Below are 20593 nucleotides of genomic sequence, written 5' to 3'. Positions count from 1 at the left end.
AATTTGTATAACTCTTTGCTTGTTATAACTACTAATTAACAATATGTTCTAGTGAAAGTTTTACTTTGTAATAGACTGTGTTAATTGCCTTACTCTATGGCAAGTTTGATCAACTTCTCTGTTCGGTGTTACTGATAAGAAAACTGTGGGCTACCCCAGGAAATTGTTACCAGAAATGTGGACGATAAATGTCACTTTTGGGAAAATGCGGCTGTGATTTAAGTTCTGTACAGTTCTCTGTCAGTCATGTAGTCCATCTATAGAAACCAGCAACCCTAAACTTAAAAAACGGATTGTGAAACCTAAGGGGGAACAGACACATTCCAGAAATTCCGGGTGCCAGGTTCTGTCTCCCTGAATTCAGTGATAAAATTCTTTCTGCCAGTTCTCTGCCTCTCGAGAGATAGAGGCTAAGCATTTATCAGACCATAACACTACCAGGAATTGGTTTTCCCAACTGAAAGTCTGTGGTAGTTATCTTGAAGAGTTGTTATCTTGAAGAGCCATTAATAAGGCCCCTGGATCTTCCCATAGGTCTTCATCTGCTGGTTAGGGGACTCTGGTTTAAACACTTACCCTATAAAAACTTAGAAGCTTGTTAAGAATTAGATCGTTAATCATTTGTTTATCAAAGCCTGTATGTGCCCTTTCATATGTTTCTAAATGATACTTTTTCCAATGTCTATGCCATCAGTACTAGAACCAGGTTGTTGGGATTTAGAGGCCAGAGTGAATATGGTAAGTGATTATCCGGGGTGAACAGTTTTAGCATAGATGGTGAGTTGTAGCCCCTTAATATCCAGGGTAAGTGAGATTCGAAGAGCATAAGCAAGATAAACAAAGAGACCAGGAGTTCCAGTTGAAACTGAGATCTTATAGGCAAAATACAGAACAATTGGAATCATGACTTTCCTAACAATGAAACTACTTATCTTGAAGACTTCTAAATGATTGGTAACTTTAGGTGGATGGTAATAAAAGCTATTCAAATTACTTCTTGAAATCCATGGAGAGGACACATCTATACGATTTACTTTAAGGTGTGTACTTTTTATAATTTAAAAAAAGGCCACATTAAAGCACAGGATCATCCTATATGTTACAGCCTTCTTTGGTCACATCAGTGGTTTTCACAATGACCATGATAGTAGTAGGGGATTCATGACACCACTGGCAGTCCTGTACCACCCAGCCCTAACCACCATCTTAAATTCTTTCTTCTCACAAGCCATCTGCTCCATCCAAACAATTATCTTAGAGTTGGCTCCAATACTTAACACTGCTCTAACACCGCTGAGTTCTATCATACTGTCCCCCATAATGTCCATATCCACTCTCCCATATCCACTCTCTTTTGAAATCCTTCACTCCATTTAGAGCTTGATCAATATTATCTTCTACATGAAGCTTTCCTCAGTCTCTTCATGTGAAATTAATCTCAACTGCTCTGTGTTCTGAGACAACCTTAAAATCTGTTTCAGTATTAATTAAAATTTCTGCCTTGCAATAGTTTTTATTTTGTTTTCCCTTCAATTAAATCATGGACTCCCTGGAAGTGAGTAATCTTCTCTATCAAACTATATCCTAGCGGCATTCAGTCAGTACTTTTGAATGCATCTGGTTTTAATAGTTGTCCTTTGAATCAGAGCTGATTGATTCTGCTGTAGCGTCTGCCAACTTAAACACATGAATATTCCTGTTTGTATGTTACAAAATTTATCGATCGTACAGGCCTTCCTCATTTTATGTAAACATGTTAGGATTCTGGAGCTACAAAGTTGCTAGAGCTCTGACTTTTAAAATTCAAGGCGGAACATTAAAATCTCAGTTGAATATTCTTTCTTTCACATCCTAATTTCATTCTAAATTAATGGAATTTGGAAAAAAATTCAGTTTTTGATATGCCACAAATACCTTTACAAGAGTGAGTTTAACCAGCAGAACTAAGCCTCTCATCTTGTTAGAATCCTCTTCTCACCTTAATTAAAATGTTAATACAGCTAGATGTTCTTTTTCATAAAGCTTTAAAAGTTGTCAGAATTACAACTTTTTATAGAAACTTCTTGGAGAGGTTAGCAGAACCTCCAGGACAGAGAAAGGCAGAAAAATAAACCAGAAATTCGGCCTGTAGTATTTGACAGAAAACACAGTTTACTGGTCCCAAAGGGGTAGACTTTGAGAGACTGAATACAACTTTGAATATAAATGAATATTCTTGGTCTCATACCATACTAATGTCGGAGCTTCTTTCTATTTATTTTTACTTTGAATTTTAAAAATAAGTATAGATTTATAAGAAGTTGCTAAAATAGTTCAGAGAGGTCTTGTATACCCATCACTCAGTTTCTACCGATGCTCACATTTTGCGTAATTTCAGCATAATATCAAAGCCAGGGAATTGAAATTGGTAAAATGTGCATATATAGTTCTGTGTCATTTTATCATATGTGTAGATCTGAATAATTACTACGGAAACCAGGAGGCAGAATTCCCTTAAGTCTCTCTCTAGTGCTTTTTGTAGTCACACCCACCCAGCCCTTTCACAAATACCTCTCGCTCCTGGCAACCACTAATATGTTCTCCATCTCTATCACTTGGTCGTTTCAGGAGTGTGATAGAAATGGAATCATACAGTATGCAATCGACTTTACTCATTCAGCATCACTTTGGCTCCATTCAAGTATGTCCACAGAGTGTTACTCTTTATGGTTGATGAGCAGTACTACCACATTTTCAAATAATGTTGCTTTTCATATTTTATATTTCTCTTTTATTTGTTTTGGTTTATTTTATTTGCTTTTATTTTTATGAAAAAGTGTTTTCTGGCCAGGCAAGGTGGCTCATGCCTGTAGTGCTAATACTTTGGGAGGCTGAGGTGGGAGGATTGCTTGAGTCCAGGGGTCTGAGAGTAGACTGGGCAACATAGCAAGACCTTGCCTCTAAAAAAATAAATGCAAACTTAGCCAGGTATGGTGGCACACACCTGTAGTCCCAGCTACTTGGGAAGCTGAGGCAGACAGATTGCCTGAATCCAGGCGATCAAGGCTACAGTGAGCCATAGTTGTGCCACTGCACTGCAGCCTGGGTGACAGAGTAAGACCCTGACAAAAAGAGAGAGAGAGAGGGAAAAGAAGAGGAAAAGAAAAAGTGGTTTTTGGTTACTTATTCAGGATAGCAAAAGCTGTAAAATTCTGGAGTTTTACCAACTCTAAAATAGCAAACTCTGTACAATATTTAAAGAGGTTTATTCTGAGACAAATGTGAGTAATCTAGGCCCATGGCATAGTCCCAAGGGGTCCTGCAAACATATGTCCCAAATGAATGGATTATAATTCCCCTTTATACATTTTAAGGAAACAGAAGTTACAGGCAAAACATAAATCAATACATGTGGAGTTTACACTAGTTGGACCCAGAAAAGTGGGATATCTCCAAGGTGAGGTAGGAGGGATTTACAGGTCATAACTGGATTCAAAGATTTTCTGATTGGCAGTTGGTAGAAAGAGTCAAACTCTGAGGCGCGGTGGTTCACGCCTACAATCCCAGCACTTTGGGAGGCCCAGGTAAGAAGATTGCCAGAGCCCACAGGTTCAAGACCAGCCTAGGCAACTTGGCGAGACTTCATCTCTACAATAAACCAAAAAATTAGCCAGGCATGGTGGCGTGTGCCTGTAGTTCCAGCTACTTGGAAGGCTGACGCAGAAGGATCACCTGAGCCCAGCAGGTTGAGGCTATGGTGGCCGTGAGCATGCCTCTGCACTCTAGCCTGGGTGAGAGTGAGACTCCAACCTCCCCCCCCAAAAAGAATTTGAAATCAGTTAAAGAAAAGAAATGCTTGAGTTACAATGAAGGGGTTGAGGAAGACAAGGCTCGTGTTATTTAGATAAAGCCTCCAAGTTATAGACTTCAGAGAGAATAGGTAGCAAATGTCTTAAAAGTTCTCTGTAGATGCAAATTTCCCTGAAAGGTGGCTTTGCAGAGTCACTTCAAAATATGTCAAATAAATATATTCTGGGGTAAAATGTTTTAATTTCCATTAAGTCCTGCTATATGTCATGTGAGACTATACTAAGAGTTACTTTAGAATTCGGTATCTTATTGCCACAGAGTCTGTTTTGTCAGTCTTATGATATCTATTAATACTAATACTGGTCAGCTATGCCTAAGACTCCATAAGAAACACGTCCAATTTCCTTTTCCGTCATGGTGTGGGATTTAGCTTTTCAGTTTTCCTTGGCTCCGAGGTGCATCCATTCAGTTGGTTGGGGATGCTTAATATTTTATTTTGGTTTACAGTGGCTAGTGACATCTAAACTATGTGAGATTGTGTCCTTATTCCAACTAAGTGAATTATTTACCCTATTTCATCTTCAGGCTGTGGGAGATATCACTCCCTGTGGTTGCCTGCAGCCTGCACAGGAAGCATCTGTGAAGCTTCCTGGAGGAGGTGGTTGTTGCAGTTAGTTTTAAGTCACCAGATTCTTGTAGGTTGATTTGAAGATACCCAAAAGTAGATGCTGCCGGACACGGTGGCTCATACCTATAATCCCAGCATTTTGGGAGGTGAAGGAGAGAGGATTGCCTGAGCTTGGGGGTTCAAGACCAGTCTGGGCAACTTGGTGAGTCCTTGTTTCTACAGTAAATTAAAAAATTAGCCAGGCATGGTGTTGTGTTCCTGTGGTTTCAACCACTTGGAAGGCTGAGGCAAAAGGATCACCTAAGCCCAGCAGGTGGAGGCTGCAGTGGCTGTGAGCGTGCCACTGCACTCTAACCTGCGCAAAAGAGTGAGACTTCTACTCAAACAAAAAAAATAGTAGATTCCTGTCTAGCATCTCTGGAAGTAGCCTGGATTTCAAGGCAGGATTGTCCCACGTGTTTGAAATTCCTTTGCTGTAAGTGCTGTATCTGCTCTCCTGACTATTTAGTGCTGTGTGCCAGGCATGGGAAATGCAAAGGTGAACAAAAGCAACTCTTTTTTTACATGGAGGTTACATTCTAGAGGGAGAGACAAATAATAAATATATCAATAAAAAATAATGTAGGGCAATCCCTTCAGGTCCCCTCCCACTGTGGGAGCTTTTCTGTCCTCTCAATAAATCCTGCTTTAAAAAAAAAACAAAAACACATAATATAGAGTCATATAATGATAGATGATAAGCATGTAAATGAATAAACATGCTGTGGTGTGTCATCAAATAATTCTTCAAGACCAAGAATAGACAGGGATGGTATACTGGAGAAGAGGACGTCTATTTCAGATATGGTGCATGAGAAGTATTTGAGGAGGTGATGTTTCCACACAGACTGAGGCAAGGAGTGAGTCTTGTGCAGATCTGGGGTTGAGCCTAGCAGACAGAGAAAGCATTAAGAGCAAAAGGCCTGAGACATAAATGAACTGGAAAAATGATCAGGAAATAAGGTAAGAATAGGCAGAACCAGGTTAAGGATTTCAGTCTGTTCTTGGTGTCTCATACAAGCTTCTAGGCAATTTAAGACTCTAAGAGTCTAAGATTTGTTTACATGGCAATCTACAAACCTCACAATTAATCTCACTTTTAGCAGACTACCGTACATACACCCACACATAGTGTCGTTGCTTGCCACCACGGAACTCCCAAATATTCCTCTCAATTAACGGTATATGAAAAGTACAAATAATGAGAGAAAAAGTTACTGGCAAATCTAAGTAAGGACTTTAATACTCGTTAATATAATGAAAAATTCACACCCTTTTCTTAACTCTAATATTTTAACCTTAATTGGGGCACAATGTCCCTATTCCCATAAGATATAATATTTATACACTTCAGGTCAGGCGTGATAGCTCATATCTGTAATCCCAACATTTTCAGAGGTCAAGATTGGAAGATTGCTTAAGGCTAGGAGTTTAAGACCAACCCGGGCAACATAGTGAGACCTCATCTCTACCAAAAAGAAAAAAAAAATTGCAGGGTAGAATGTTCTTAAGGGCAAAGACTGTATCATCTATAATTAAATTCAATGCTTTCTGGTTAAGAAGTAGTTTATAAATATTTATTAGCAGAAATTCCTGTGTGTGGGACTTTTTGTTTGCACTTTTATGGATGTTATGGAAAGAAGAGAAACTCATGAAGTCAGTGAGTGCTAAAGGCAATGATGTGGACAACTTCTGGAAAGGGTCAGCCCATAGTCAACGTGGTGGAGGGTGTGGAAGGATGTACGTAGGATACGCCAGAAGGCAAATTAGGCTACTTTATCTTTTTCCTGGCAACCCAGTCGCATTAACACAGAAATATCCTTGTTATAGAAACATTCAGATGTGTATCAGAATGGTATTTGCCCTGTATCTATTTTCCCTGACCCTTTCAGAATGTTGATACAAGCAATTAATGTCATTCTGAAATTAAAGCATTTGGCCTCTCCATTACCTCGGTCTACTTTATGAGTGCCTCAGGCACAATGTGAAACTTTGGAAAGCAACCAAGATTCTTGAATTGGTAAGGGTCATATGCATAACAGTTCATAATCTTTACATCACGATAAGAAATCCAGAAAGAGGGGAGAACAACAAGAATTCTCTTACTGTAGCTCCTGTGCTTTGTAGATACTACAGACTTGAGTTTTAAATAACACCACATCATCTGCCAAGATAGGTCCCAGTGCCTAGTCATTGTGTCATTACCTGTGAGTTACTGGTGCTGTGGAGAGAGGGTCATAGGCACCTACCCCCTTTGTTCCTTGAGTAAACTGTAATCAGTGTTGGGAGAACAAATCCAACCTTTATTGGGTTCCTCCTTTATTCCAAAGAAAAGGTCTCTGAGTCCACCTTGGTGTGCCTCTCTTCTCCATATATTATAATTACTGGAATATTTACATTTTTCCTCCTGTCCCTTCATCTTCCAGTAGGGTGTAAGTTCCTTAAGGGTATCAATACATCTTAAATTTAGACTACCTGTAGCACTTACACACAGAGTTGACACTTGGGGTGTGTGTGTGTGTGTGTGTGGCGCGCACAAAGTTGGAATATGAAATTGCTTTTGGATATTAAGGGGAGAATTAATAGTTTAAAAATACACTAAAGTTATTTTAAAAAAACTATTCCCAGATCCAGAATATTTATATGGTCCAATATGAAAAAAAACTAAAGAGAAAAATTCAGTCTGTTATCTATGATGCAAATCGAAGAGGAGTACTAAATGAAATCTGTCTGGGGCAATGTGAAAAAAAAAGAAAAATGACCGAGGATAAACTGAAGAATCTTCGCGTAAAACTGGAAGCAGTGCTGCAGAAACTTCAGCTGGTGAGTGATGAAATTGTACTTGAGCAGCAGGAATAGACTTGATGGAAAGAGCACTCAGGTAGCTTCTTCTAACATTGACATTCACTTACTGACTTTGGAAAAGTCACTTAATCCAGCTCTAACTCTCTTTATATAGATTTCGAAATCACAAATAAATGAACTGTGAAGGCATATATTAGAACTTTTAAAAAATTTTTGACCTTTATCTTAAAAAAAAATTTAGAATCTCTGCTTGTTCTGTTGGTATAGGATGATGGTCACCCTTGGTGTCTCCTCAGTAGCAAGTGTTCAGAAGGAAATTTTTTCACTTTTTTTCAGAAAGCAATGTATGTTAATTTATTTTTATCTTAATACATAAATAAAAATAAACCCTCCTGACCTTGAGGGAGAGGTTGGAGACGGCAAGAAACATTGTATAAGTGTGGATTGCTGTCAGTAGATGCTTGAAATAAACTGAGAAATCCAGTCAGAACTGTGAGCCTGGGGAGCGCGTGGCATTTTGTCATCAGATAACAGGCCCTGAGTGCTGGGACAGAAGACAGGTCCTTCCTGGGCCATCCAAGGTGAGATCAGAACGGAGTCCCTTGTGGAAAGCCTGGAGGATTGACTGGAGGAATACCTTGCTCTTGAAGGAGTTGAGGAGAGACAAGGAACCTCGCCATCCATACCTCAGTATAACGTGTGATGAGCACAGACCTGGAAGCCAGTGGCTGCATTTCAGTTCTGCCTGTGAACATTTCAATGTAGGAGTCCATGCCCACTTCAAAAAACAAAATCTTTTGATATTTCTGAAATTTATTTTATACTATAAAATGCAGAAAATATTGTTTTTGTTTAATTTAGATTTATTAAGAAGCCCTTCTTCCATTTGGTGGTTTGGGCAGTGATTAAAATGTTACATTATTAAATAAAAAAGGATGTTCTGACTTGTTTTTATATAATGGTGATTGTATTTGTGTTTCTATTAACAACACTACTCCAGCCAATCCTTTGAGTTTATTTATGGCTATGAGAGTGGTATGTGAGTGGAGCTCCTTTTGGTTCTTGTGCTGTGAAGTATGGCAAACGTTTTTACACGTAAAAGGTCTGGTATAGAGCCTGGCACACAGTAGAGTTCCAGTGACAATTATCATTTCACTACCAAGGAAATTTAGAAAGACCAAAGAAATTCCATGTCATAGAAGTGGAGTACTACTTTCTGACTAACAAAATGTTTATCAAAATGATTGGCTCTCATAATAGCAACTGAAAAAATAATCATTTGCTATTCCCTATGTCAAACCTGTGGATTCCCCCAGAGTAGCCAGAGTAATAATACTGTTCATGAAGTTTGGTAGGAAAATGAAAGACTTTAGCCAGCAGAGTATGAAACACCTTGCCTAGTATTAGTGGAGGGGTACTCAAATGGTTCCTGCCCAAATATGTCACATTCATCTCCAGACTTGAAATTTTCATTTCACTGTCTGTGACTGCCAGAGCCACTTAAGTAGGGTAGAGCAGAAAATTGAGATGAGGGACCCAAAGGAGGTGGAGGGGGACAGACATATGAAGAAGCTGAGCATAGAACCAGTTGAATATCCTGGAAGTTTAGTCTGCCAGTCAGAGCTTAATAGCCAAAACATAATATTTTATCTAACAAGTTGAGAAGTACTCTGTGTCAGGAAGGGCCACAGGGCATTCTTCAGGGTCAGTGAATATTTAGAAATCTAGATGAATGTCAACATCATGGTAAATAGCCACATCGGAAACCTGCCTGCAGCAGCAGTGACAAAGCTGGGATTTAGTACAATTCCGCCTTGTTCGAAGACTGAGAAAATCTAGGGTAGACATGTCATAATGCCTGAACAGGATCTAAAGCTAGGATTGTTTCTGAGTGGTCCTTCCTAAAAATTATCTTATTCATCAGCTCAGTTGGAGAGCTAGTTGATCCCTTAGTTTGGTCTAAGGGAGTGAGAGATCAATAAAGAGGAAACATATAAGGGGACTTCAAAAAGTTTGTGGAAAAAATGGAATTAAAAGATAAAAATTTAAAAATAAACTTTTTTTTTTTTTTGAGTTGGAGTCTCACTCTGTCGCCCAGACTGGAGTGCAGTGGCCACTCCCGGCCACTGCAGTTCCTGCTGGGCTCCGGTGATCCTTCCGCCTCAGCCTTCCAAGTAGCCGGAATTACAGGCGCGCGCTACCACGCCCGGCTGATTTTTTGATTTATTGTAGAGATGAGGTCTCGCCTGGCCAGGCGAGTCTTGAACCCGGGCTCAGGCAATCTACTCACCTCAGCCTCCCAAAGGCGCGGGATTACAGGCTGAGCCACCGAGCCCAGCAAGGAAACAAAAAGAAGTCAAAAGAAGCCAATTGCCTAATGATTTCCCATTGAAACACTCACAAAATTGCTCGTTTGTTGAGAGCAGTGAGCAGGAGCATCATCATGGTACAGAAGGCCTTATTGGTGAAGCTTTTCTGGACGTTTTTCTGCTAAAGCTTTGACTGATTTTCTCAAAACACTCTCATAACAAGCAGATGTTATCATTCTTTGGCCCTCCAGAAAGTCAACAAGCAAAAATTCCTTGAGCAGCCCTGAAAACTGTTGCCATGACCATTGTTTTTGACCAGTTCTCTTTTTGATTTGACTGGACCACTTCCATCTCTTAATAGCCATTGCTTTGATTGTGCTTTGTCTTCAGGATTATACTAGTACTTTTTATACTCATCTGCTTACTATTCTTTTAGGAAATGCTTCAAGATCTTGATCCTGCTTGTCTAGATTTTTCACTGAAAGATCTGCTCTTGTCTGCTGCTGACCTGGGCACAATGGTTTGGGCACCCTTTGAGTCAAATGTTTCTTCCTCTTTGATTTTTCATTTAGACGTGTGTAAGATAAACTAATTGAGGTGTTTATGGTAATGGCTATTGTTTTTGCTACTGATCATCAGTCCTCTTCAATTACAACAAGAACACATTTTTTTTTTCAAACTGATGTGGATAGCCTACCACTGAGGGTTTCGTCTTCGTCATCATCTTGACCTGTCTTAAAACAAGTTATCCATTTGTAAACTTCTGATTTTGGAGAGACGTTATCCTCATAAACTTTTTGTAAAACATCAGTGTTTTCATAATTCTTCCACCAAGCTTTACCAAAATGTGAGTTGTTCTTGCTTCAATTGGAGCAGAATTCATGGTCCTGTGATAGAGGATCTTTTCAAATGGCTATCTTATTCTTTTTTTTTTTTTTTGAGTCGGAGTCTCACTCTGTCACCCAGACTGGAGTGCAGTGGCCGCTCCTGGCCACCGCAGCCTTGCCTGCTGGGCTCCAGCGATCCTTCCGCCTCAGCCTTCCAAGTAGCTGGAATTACAGGCATGCGCTACCACGCCCGGCTGATTTTTTGATTTATTGTAGAGATGAGGTCTTGCTGCCCAGGCGGGTCTTGAACCCACGGGCTCAGGCAATCCACTCACCTCAGTTCTTATTCTTTATAGGTTCCTCAGACTAGATCATGCTCAGACATGTTATAAAAAGTTAGTATGAGTTTATTTTGGTGCAAAAATTGAAATTCATGCATTTTTTCATAATATGCATTTCCCATGAAAATGTTGCAAACCCTTCCTATGTCCAGCAGTCCCGTGGATCAAGAAACCCAAGGAAAGAGAGCATGAAATTGCCCCAGGACGAAGCTGGGGACAGGGGAGAAGGGATGAGCATGGAGAGAAGGGGATAGATCAAGTCAACAAGCCAAGAGTTGACGGGCTGCAATGGAAACAGAAGAAATGGAGAATCAAAATTTGCCTACTCATTGGTTTTTTCGTGCAAGGCTAAAGATTTATGGATTTTACAAACAAGAGATGAGAACCTATAACACAGAAGGATGAGTCTGAGATAAAGGAACTTTAAGAATATGACAGGCAATTAAAGAGAAGGGACACAAAAAACAAAACACAAGTGAACTTTCACTAAAGAAGAAAAAATGATCCAAGTTCCTAACCACCTGTGAGCATAAAATGAGATTAAATGAGAAAACATTTTGAAAGGTTAAACACATGATTCCAATGCAAGGTGGGTTTTGTTGCTGCTTGAATCATAGGTAAGACTGTTAGGAAGGCTGCCCAGATTGCAGGAGGAACTCTGTAGCTCCTTTCCCTGGGATGATTTTTGCTTCTCTTTTCCAGGGTGGTCCTGCAGGTGACCTGGAGCAGATTGACACTTATTTAGAAGCTTTGCTTAAAGAAGATAATCTCCTTTTCCAGAAGACTTTAAATAAAGTGACTATAGATACAGAACCTAGTCTCCCTTTAGGAAAAAATTAAAAGGCTTTTCAAAATTAAAAGTCAGAGAAGGTATTCCCCCTTTAAAATGCTAATAAGAAAACTAAAAGATTCTTTTTTAAAAGTTTCTTTTGTTGTTGTTGTTATTGCAAATTCATCCTGCTTAACTCTAAGAAAATTATATACTTTAGAAGTGGAAACTGATTTACACTTTACATATTCCACAATCCTATTTTCTAACTCTTCCTTTTCTTTCGGAAATAATTTCTAGAGTTCCCTAATTCCCATGTGAGCTACTAAGAAAAGTGAAAATGTCACTCAAGCTTAAATTTTGTTTTACTTAAAAGATTACAAAAACTTGAAAACAGTGATTTTTGAAATCAATATACAAAGGACTATAAAATCACCTCTTTTTGAAATGTGTGTTGAAAAAGAAAGACATTATTATCTTTCTAACTACAGCCAACACTCAGTAAAGCAGAAAATATAAACCTCCCAAAAAACTTTGAAATCTAGTTTATATGATAATTTTATTATTTAGTTATAGTAAAAGGATAAATCTCCAAAGCATAAATATGTATATGTATAACACATATATAAAAATTGTTTTTACATGTATACATATATAAGGAATTGTGATATTATACTTTCCTTGATAACTGATTGCTTGTTTGTTTGTTTAGAAATGTCTGCAACTTTGAACAAAAAAATAAAACATTTAGTATTCACTTGTGGAACTGTATAATTTTTACTTATGTAGGTGCACATAATTCAAAATTCAGAACATGAGAAACAGAATATAGTGAAAAGTCTTTAGTCTATTCTTGTTTTTAGCCTCTTTGTTACTCAAGAAGTATGCTTTTAACAGTTATTTTTAAATCATCTCCCCACATAGAGTATATAAAAATTATATACATCATTATATAACTGTGGATCTATGACATCCAAAAGATGCTCTTGTTTCTTTCCACTCACTATACCTTCAAGATCATTCTATATCAGTAGCATATAAACATATATATTTACTGAGAGATAATGAGATAATCTTTCATTATCTTTAGCTGTGCTGCCTTATTTAATTCAATGGAAATACAATACAAAATTTATTTAACCATTACCTTACTGATGAATTTTTTAAAAAAATTTTTTTAGAATTATATGCATACAACAGTGACTATCTTTATAAATTTGTTCATCTCACCCATATATAACTATGTCTGTCAAATATTTCAGCAGATAAATTGCTGGATCAAAAGTTGTGTTACATTTTATTAGTAATAGATATTGCCTAATAGAACTCCATAAAGTTTTATTAATATACATTCCTACAACAATGAATTCATGTCTGTTTCTTCACACCTTCACCTACCCAGTGAATTATCAAACTTTCTTATCTTTCTGCTCAAGTAGGCAAAAAGTGCTATATCTTTGTGGTTTTACTACACATTTCTTACACTTGTAGTGTGATTGAGCATCTTTTCATATATTCAAAAGTCATTTGAATTTCTAAATTTGGACTCTGTCCATTTTTCTATGCGCTGGTAGGTATTTTTCATACTGATTTGTAAGAACTGTTTTCACATTGAAGACATTTTGATATGATGTACATTACAACTTCTTATTTTTATGTTTTTATGTTTTGACTGGAATTTTTTAAATATTTTAGCTTCACTTCCTTTTGTTTATGGCTTCTATAGTCATATTTAGAGAGGATTTTTCTAGTGACAATTTTGCTTTGTTTTCTTATAGGGATTTTAATACTTATATCAAAACTTTGATTCATCTAGAATTTATTTTGGATACTCTTATTCAGACTTAGAATTGTAATTTTTAACTACCTCTGCCTCTTACATGTTATTCATATTTGGGGGGCGTTGTGGAGATAATAGATTAATAAAGAGAGAATTGACATGTTTTTTAACATCAAGTCTTTCTACCCAGGATCAAGATATGCCTTTTTATATGCTCAATTCTTCATTAGAGCCCTAGAGTACCATTATAAAATTTTTTTTTCTAGTTATATTTATTGTAATTAGATTAATTTTTTAGTCTATCATAAGTGAATACTTTTTCCATTATCTTATGACTGATTCATATTTTATAAAGCAAGACTCCTGATTTTTAGATCTCAAAATTGTGTCCAATATAAGAATTCTCATTTTACAATTTTTTATTTTTTATTTTAATTTTTTTCTGTGTCAGCATTTAATCATTATCCAGATTTTTTTTTTTTTTTTTTTTTTGAGTTGGAGTCTCACTCTGTCACCCAGACTGGAGCCGCGACCTGCTAGGCTCCAGCGATCCTTCCACCTCAGCCTTCCAAGTACCTGGAACTACAGGCGCACGCTACCATGCCCGGCTAATTTTTAAAAATTTTTATTGTAGAGATGAGGTCTCGCCAAGTTGCCCAGGCAGGTCTCGAACCCGCAGACTCAGGCAATCCACTCACCTCGACCTCCCAAAGCACTGGGATTACAGGCTGAGCCACTGAGTCTGGCCTATCCAGATTTTTTTAAAAGCATCCTTTTCATGAAGAAACAGTTTCTGAATCCCAGACCCTTGTGTTCTCAATCTAGCCAAAGTTTTCCTTCCACAAGGGATTTTCTTGCCCCCTTGAAAACTTATTACCTTCCTCTGCCATCATCAGTATTCATTTTTTCTTTAATCTAAAAATTGGTAATTAATAAATATTAATGGTGTTAAGAAGTCAGCACCTCTGAGCATACTTCTGGCAGACATTTAGTAAGAGTCTGAAGAGGGAATTCCCCAAAGGATGCTTTTTGAAAACTCTCACAGGATACTCCTCATACTCCTAGATGAAGAATCCCCAGACAGAGTCCCCACTATCTCATCTTAGTTCTTTTTTCTCTCCATAAAAGATCTCATTCATTCTAATGGTTTCAAGTAATACTTCCAAATGGATAAGTTCCAATTTTTCCATGACCTTACTGAATACCTATTATTTAACTTTTATTATTAAATAGAAATGTCCTATTGCAAGTGTGCATTGGTACATTTGAAACAAAGTTAGTTATATTCACCCTAACCTCCTCACTTCTCAAGGCTTTTCATTTAGTCTCCAGTAGCTTCAGTTCTTGGAGACTATGGGATTTTAAATGGGCAGTCAGGACTAAAGAAGAGGTACAAAGGCAGAGATCAGATGTATAAACTGAGCCAAAATGGAAATAGAAAAAATTGAGTGAGATTAGAAGAGAAGAGCTAGAATTTGTGAGTAACAGAATTACATGATTTCCACCTAGCGTTATCTGGTTCTAAGTATGGTTGATTCAAAGTGAGTTGAGGACCACACAGGCAATTCATTTCCATTACTGCACCATAAATACAGTTCTTAGGTCCATCGAACAGGTTCTCAAATCTGTTGACAACATGGACTTGGTTAGGACACGATTAGCCAGATTAGGGAAATGGAGTGATATAAAGTTAGCTTGTCAAAAAACAAAAACAAAAAAACAGGAACAAAAGGAAGAATGATGCCAGAAGACACAGACCAATATGTTCCTTTATCTTTAGATCACATTTTACTGACTGCTACATCTAGAATTCCTCTTACTATCAATTATTATCTCTACCCATTTTCCTCTCTTAAATATAGGCTTTCTTTTAATTTAGCAACACTCAGAATATATAATATTTCCATGTAAAAATGTTACTCGTCTATATTTATTTTCACAATACTCAGGTATGAAAAGGCATATTCTGTTATTACTATTTTACATATGGGGAAACTGAGACTTGACAGCCTAAGTAATGTTTCAATGTAGTTTAATAAGTGGTAGAACAATGCCTAGAATCCACACTTCCTGATTGCAACTCAGAGTTCCTTCCATTACACCCACCGTATCACTCAATAATGTAGGTATAATCTGTGACTAACAATATGGCAAGGACTGCCTTCTCTAAAATATTGCCTCTGCCCTTCACAGAAAATTATACCTCTGGATGGACGAAAGCACAACACCATCAGTTGGTGTCAAGTGACCTTGGTTTTAAAACTGTGCAGATGAGTTAATCTCACTGGCTTTCTATTCTTATTTAGCCTGTAGCTGTAAGAGGTTTAGAGTAGCTTTCTGAGGGCATATGTTAGCCTCAAGTTTTAGTTTTAGTGAACAGTGAGGGACTAAATCTGGAGAAAGCGTACGCGAAAACAACCCGAGAAGAAGCTATAGGCTGAGTCACGATGGGAAATAGTGAATCTATAGCCAGTGATCACATCTCAGTTCCTGCCCAAGAGACCTATATGTGGTACAGAACATTTATGATGGAATATCCATCCGGCCTGCAAACCCTACATGAATTTAAGACACTTTTGGGTCTGCAAGGTCTGAATCAAAAGGCGAATAAACATATTGATCAAGTTTATAATACCTTTGACATGAACAAGGTAAGACCTTTTACTTGTTATTTGGTATGAAAATGCTATGGTTCTGCATTCTTTCCTCTTTTTTTCCCCCTCTAAAATAGGCTTAGGTAAAATGTGTGCATCCCACTGAACAGAGAGGTCTTCAGACAACCCTCAGCTTGTAGGTAAGTGAGTCATTAAACACATTTAGCACTGACGGCATGAAAATAATTGGGAACCGGCTTCTCCCACCCTAGGAAATATTCTTCATGTAGGGAGTTATTTTAAAACCAAATTAAATCTTGGCATGGGATTCTCATTATATCTTTTAAATAAATCTAATAAGTGCAGATTGATTTACAAAGACTGTTTTCAAAGTATTTAATGCATTGGTGACATTTTTTAGAAAAGTAAATTACAGAACTCTGCTTTTAAAAGTGTGACTGCATCTAGATTGGCAGATAAAATCAATACAAATTAGCCAACATGTTGTCTATACTCAAATCAAAAGTTAAAATGCTTCATAATACTTTTTTCTACCCTATTTGACCAATTTAGTTTGGGGAAAATCAAAACAACTTAAAACGTCTTAAAATTCAGACGAATTTCAGTTTCTGAAGATTGTTACTTAACTATTGTCTTGGATTTACTCAGTCCTGAGGAGCTGCAGTCTATTTAATTTCATTTACTTTTTAAAAAAATACAAGAATGAGAAAAGAAGATATGGAATAGAAAAAAAAGTTATACAAAAAACCAACAACCTAAAATACCAGGCTCAAGTTCTGCTGGCTTTTCCTTGTGTGTTTATTTTACCTATAGATTTGTCTATTTCATAATGTGTAAATGATGGCTAGAATAAAAGAGAAGGGAAGAGTACTACTATGAGAAAAATAGATATTTAGAAAGCTGTGCAAGTGATAATAAAAGAGAAAGAAAGGGCAATGAATGGAATAAAATTAAAAACAACTGGCTATCCTATAGGATGTATAGTATTTAGCACATTCCTTTTATCTTTTTTCCAAAGCCAAGAGACAGGTGACTTAGAAGGAGGTAACAAGCAGGAACTTGGGCAAGTTAAACCTGAGCAAAATTAGCAGCTATTTAAAGCCTTGTAGCAACATCAGGAACTTTCTTTTAGGACATGATTGTCTTTTGTGCTTTTATATCAAACATGAGTTAAGCACTGCCTGTTTTAGCATGACAGTGTTTTCCTCCTCATCAATTTGACTTAGTGTGGATGCAAGCAAAGGAATCTGCTTACAAGGAGCTTACAAATAAGTGGGGGAAATTAGGCAGATTCTGCTTTTGTTCTTAACCCTAAAATATGTTCTAGATACTATACCCTTGTTGCCACATTGTCTCTATTTGCTCTGCCTGTGTGTATATTAGCTCTCAGTCTTGTTTTTCCTCTATGTGTCTCTCTCTCTCTCTCTCTCTGTCTCTCTCTCTCTCTCTCTCTCTCTCTCTCTCTCTCTCTGTCTCTCTCTCTCCCCCTCCTCTTTCTGTGTCTGCTGTAAGCAACCCAATTTCAGGATGACAGGCTGTTGCTCTAGACAGCAGCCTCTCAGGCTCTGACAGGACTCCTGAGAGGTTAGAAAATGAACAGTCACCAAGTTCTGTAGTTGCTCTCCAAAGGTGTTGATATCATATCCCATGCCTGCGATTTTGTTGTTGGCCCAGTGTTTGTGAACAAACTGTGCACATCAGTGGTTCACATGCGGGAAAAGGAGCCCGTGGAAAGGAGGGCAGGGTGGAAACCAGGATCTGTTACCAAAATGAAGCCCGCTGTCAAGGAAGCAGGGGCAGTGTCCAATCCCGCATCTTGGGATGTGTGTGCCCTTGGTGTGGGAGCCCTCTCAGTGTGCACCACAAGAATGGCCAGACCCATCCCAGGAGCTTAATCTAGATGGCTTGGAAGTTCTGTTGATATTTGTGATGTGTCAAAGAGATTTTATGTGTTTGCTGAGGAAACAAGTGAGCCTAAGCAGTAATGACATCTGCCACAGAAGATGGAATCTCAAGATAAAATCAGGTGGTAAAATGAGAAAAGAAAGGATCGTTCATTATCAAGGGATACTGAGAAATGTACAACCATGCACAGAAAAACAAATAAAAACCTATATATTGAATTAGATGAATTAATAAAACTATCGCCTGTCCAGAATCCCTGAGGATTTGCTCTTTCTATGGTTTTTCTCAGCAGTTTGTTTTTTTAATAAGTTCACCTTCACTTTTTAAAACATTTAATTTTATTTTTTTTAATTTAAAGATGTGGGGTACAATTCAGGATTAGGTAGATAGGTGATCATCGTACAGGTAAAGTTTGGGTAAATTTTATTGCATATGTTTGAGGTATAGAACATGATGTTATAGAATACATATAGTTTTAAGGGTTAATATAATAAACTAGATTAACACACCTAGTATCTGACAGTTAACCTTATTTTTTTATGCTTGTGGCAAAAGTAGCTAAAATCTACACATTCATCATGAATCCAATATACAGAACAGTCATATCACCTATGGTCATCATGTTGCACATTAGATTTTTAGACTGGTCTGTCCCACATATCTGCTACTTTGTATCCTTAAGCTTGCATCTCCCAGTTTCCTCTTCTCCCACCTGATCTCTGGTAGTCACTGTTTTGTTTTCTCTCTATATATTAATGTTTGAATTTTTTTTAGATTCCACATATAAGTGAGATCATGCAATGTATACTTTTTTCTTTTTCTTTTAAGTATTCTGGATGGACTCATCCTAAAACGTGTTTCATACTTCCCTATCTCAAAATGCTGATAAAGCATTTTCTTGCTGTATCAGAGTCATTATTTGCATTTTATGTAATACCATAAGGCGCCCATGCACTATTGAAGTCTCTGGAGCTGTTTCCTAATGTTAAAAACCCTGAAAATATGTCCTTTTGTCATTGTGTTTGCTTTTTATTATTTTTTTCTGTCTCTTGCCTGCTGTCAGATTCACATCTCACAGGTTTCTTGTTGTTACAATACTAATAAGCTTCTGATATTTTTTTAATGTGCCATTTCTTACTTGACTTTGGCTTGTACTCAGGCTAGCTAAGCCTATTAGAGCAGTGTCTAAAAGAAAAGTAAATAGATCCTGAAGTTTACAGCATAAATGTTATAACAAGTTTTTGGGCTGATCATACAGCATTGTGGATTTCTCCTTGGCACTCAATAACAATAATTAATACTTTCTGAGTGTCAAGGATGTGGAGAAAGGAGAACTCACGTGAACTGTTAGTGGGAAAGTAAATTAGTACAACCATTGTGGGAAACAGTATGGAGGTTCCTCAAAAACTAAAAATAGAACTACCATATGATCCAGAAATTCTACTTCTGTGTATATATCCAAAGGAAATGAAATCAGAATGTTAAAGGGATATCTGCACTCCCGTGTTTGTTGCAGCCTTATTCACAATAGCTAAGGTGAGGAATTAGCCTAAGTGTCAATAAATTAAGAAACCGTGGTATATGTTTACAATGGAATACTATTCAGCCTTAAAAAACAAAGAAATCCTGTCATTTTCAACAATAGAGGTAAACATGGAGGACACAGAAAGACAAATGCCACATAATCTCACTTATATGTGGAGTCTAAAAAGTTGATAAAGAAGCAAAGAGTAGAATGGTGATTGCCAAGGACCATGGGGTTGGAAAGAGGAGTATCTGGGCAGATATTGCTCAAAGGGTGCAAAGTTTCAGTTATGTAGACTGAGTAAATTCTGGGCATCTTGTATAGCACAGTGCCTATGGTTAATCATAATATATTCCATACTTGAAAATTGCTGAGAAAGAGAATTTTTTTTTTTTTTTTTGAGTGGGAGTCTCACTCTGTCACGCAGGCTGGAGTGCAGTAGCATGCTAACAGCCACTGCAGCCTCGGCCCACTGGGCTCAGGCGATCCTTCTGCCTCAGCCTTCCAAGTAGCTGGAACTACAGGCACGTGCCACTATACCTGGTTAATTTTTTTATTTATTGTAGAGACAAGGTCTTGCCAAGTTGCCCAGACTGGTCTTGAACCCCTGAGCTCAGGCAATCCTCTTGCCTCAGCCTCCTAGAGTTCTGGGATTATAGGCATGAGACACCATGCCTGACCAGAAAGAAAATCTTAAATGTTCTTAACCACAAAAAAAATGCTAAATAAGTGAGGTGATGGACTTGTTAATTCGCTTGATTTAATCATTTCACAATGTGATATACACATTTCAAATGTGTATATATGTGTGTGTGTGTGTGTGTGTGGGTGTGTGTATCAAAACATGTTGTACACCATAAACATATGCGACTTCTATTTGTCAATTGTCTCATAATAAAGCTGAGAAAACACTTTCTGAGTGCTTCTGATGTGCCCAACACTGTCCCAGGCACAGTACACAGATGAATATGCTCAGTGATCACTATAATGGAACCTACTTCATGATAATGGCCATGATGGTGGCACCCCAGACCTCTAGGGAACGTAATTGACCCATGCCCAAAATACTTTGCTTTAAAATCCAAAACTGTGCTTGCCTTGAGTCCATGCTCCTGGACTTGGACTACCCCCAGTGACTGAGTGCAGCTCAAGGCTGACCCATTCCCAACAGAACTGAGACTTCTGTCTGTAGGCTTTGGCTGAAGGATTCCTTGGAAGCTTTGCAGGACCTTAGGCCATAGGAGTGTCTAGAATGCTGCTC

The 20593-nt window shown here is 37.8% G+C and overlaps 2 protein-coding genes across 2 annotated transcripts in view; both read left to right on the top strand.

Moving 5' to 3' along the window:
• Window positions 1-11713, top strand: part of MORC1 (MORC family CW-type zinc finger 1) — a gene marked incomplete at its 5' end in the record, with an annotated part of 83767 nt that extends 72054 nt beyond the window's left edge. The window contains 2 exons of the mRNA XM_008065393.1: window positions 7085-7279; window positions 11441-11713. Of these exons, the coding sequence (XP_008063584.1) occupies window positions 7085-7279; window positions 11441-11578 (333 nt within the window). The remainder of the gene's footprint in view (window positions 1-7084; window positions 7280-11440) is intronic.
• A 3886-nt stretch (window positions 11714-15599) lies between these two features.
• GUCA1C (guanylate cyclase activator 1C) overlaps window positions 15600-20593 on the top strand; it is a 37828-nt gene continuing 32834 nt past the window's right edge. The window contains exon 1 of the mRNA XM_008065390.2: window positions 15600-15938. Within this exon, the coding sequence (XP_008063581.1) occupies window positions 15735-15938 (204 nt within the window). The 5' untranslated portion in view covers window positions 15600-15734. The remainder of the gene's footprint in view (window positions 15939-20593) is intronic.

The sequence above is a fragment of the Carlito syrichta genome, unplaced genomic scaffold (genome assembly GCF_000164805.1).
Source record: "Carlito syrichta isolate Samal-C Ts95f unplaced genomic scaffold, Tarsius_syrichta-2.0.1 Scaffold308266, whole genome shotgun sequence".
Classification (NCBI taxonomy): Eukaryota; Metazoa; Chordata; class Mammalia; order Primates; family Tarsiidae; genus Carlito; species Carlito syrichta.
This window is presented reverse-complemented; position numbering and strand designations above follow the sequence as displayed.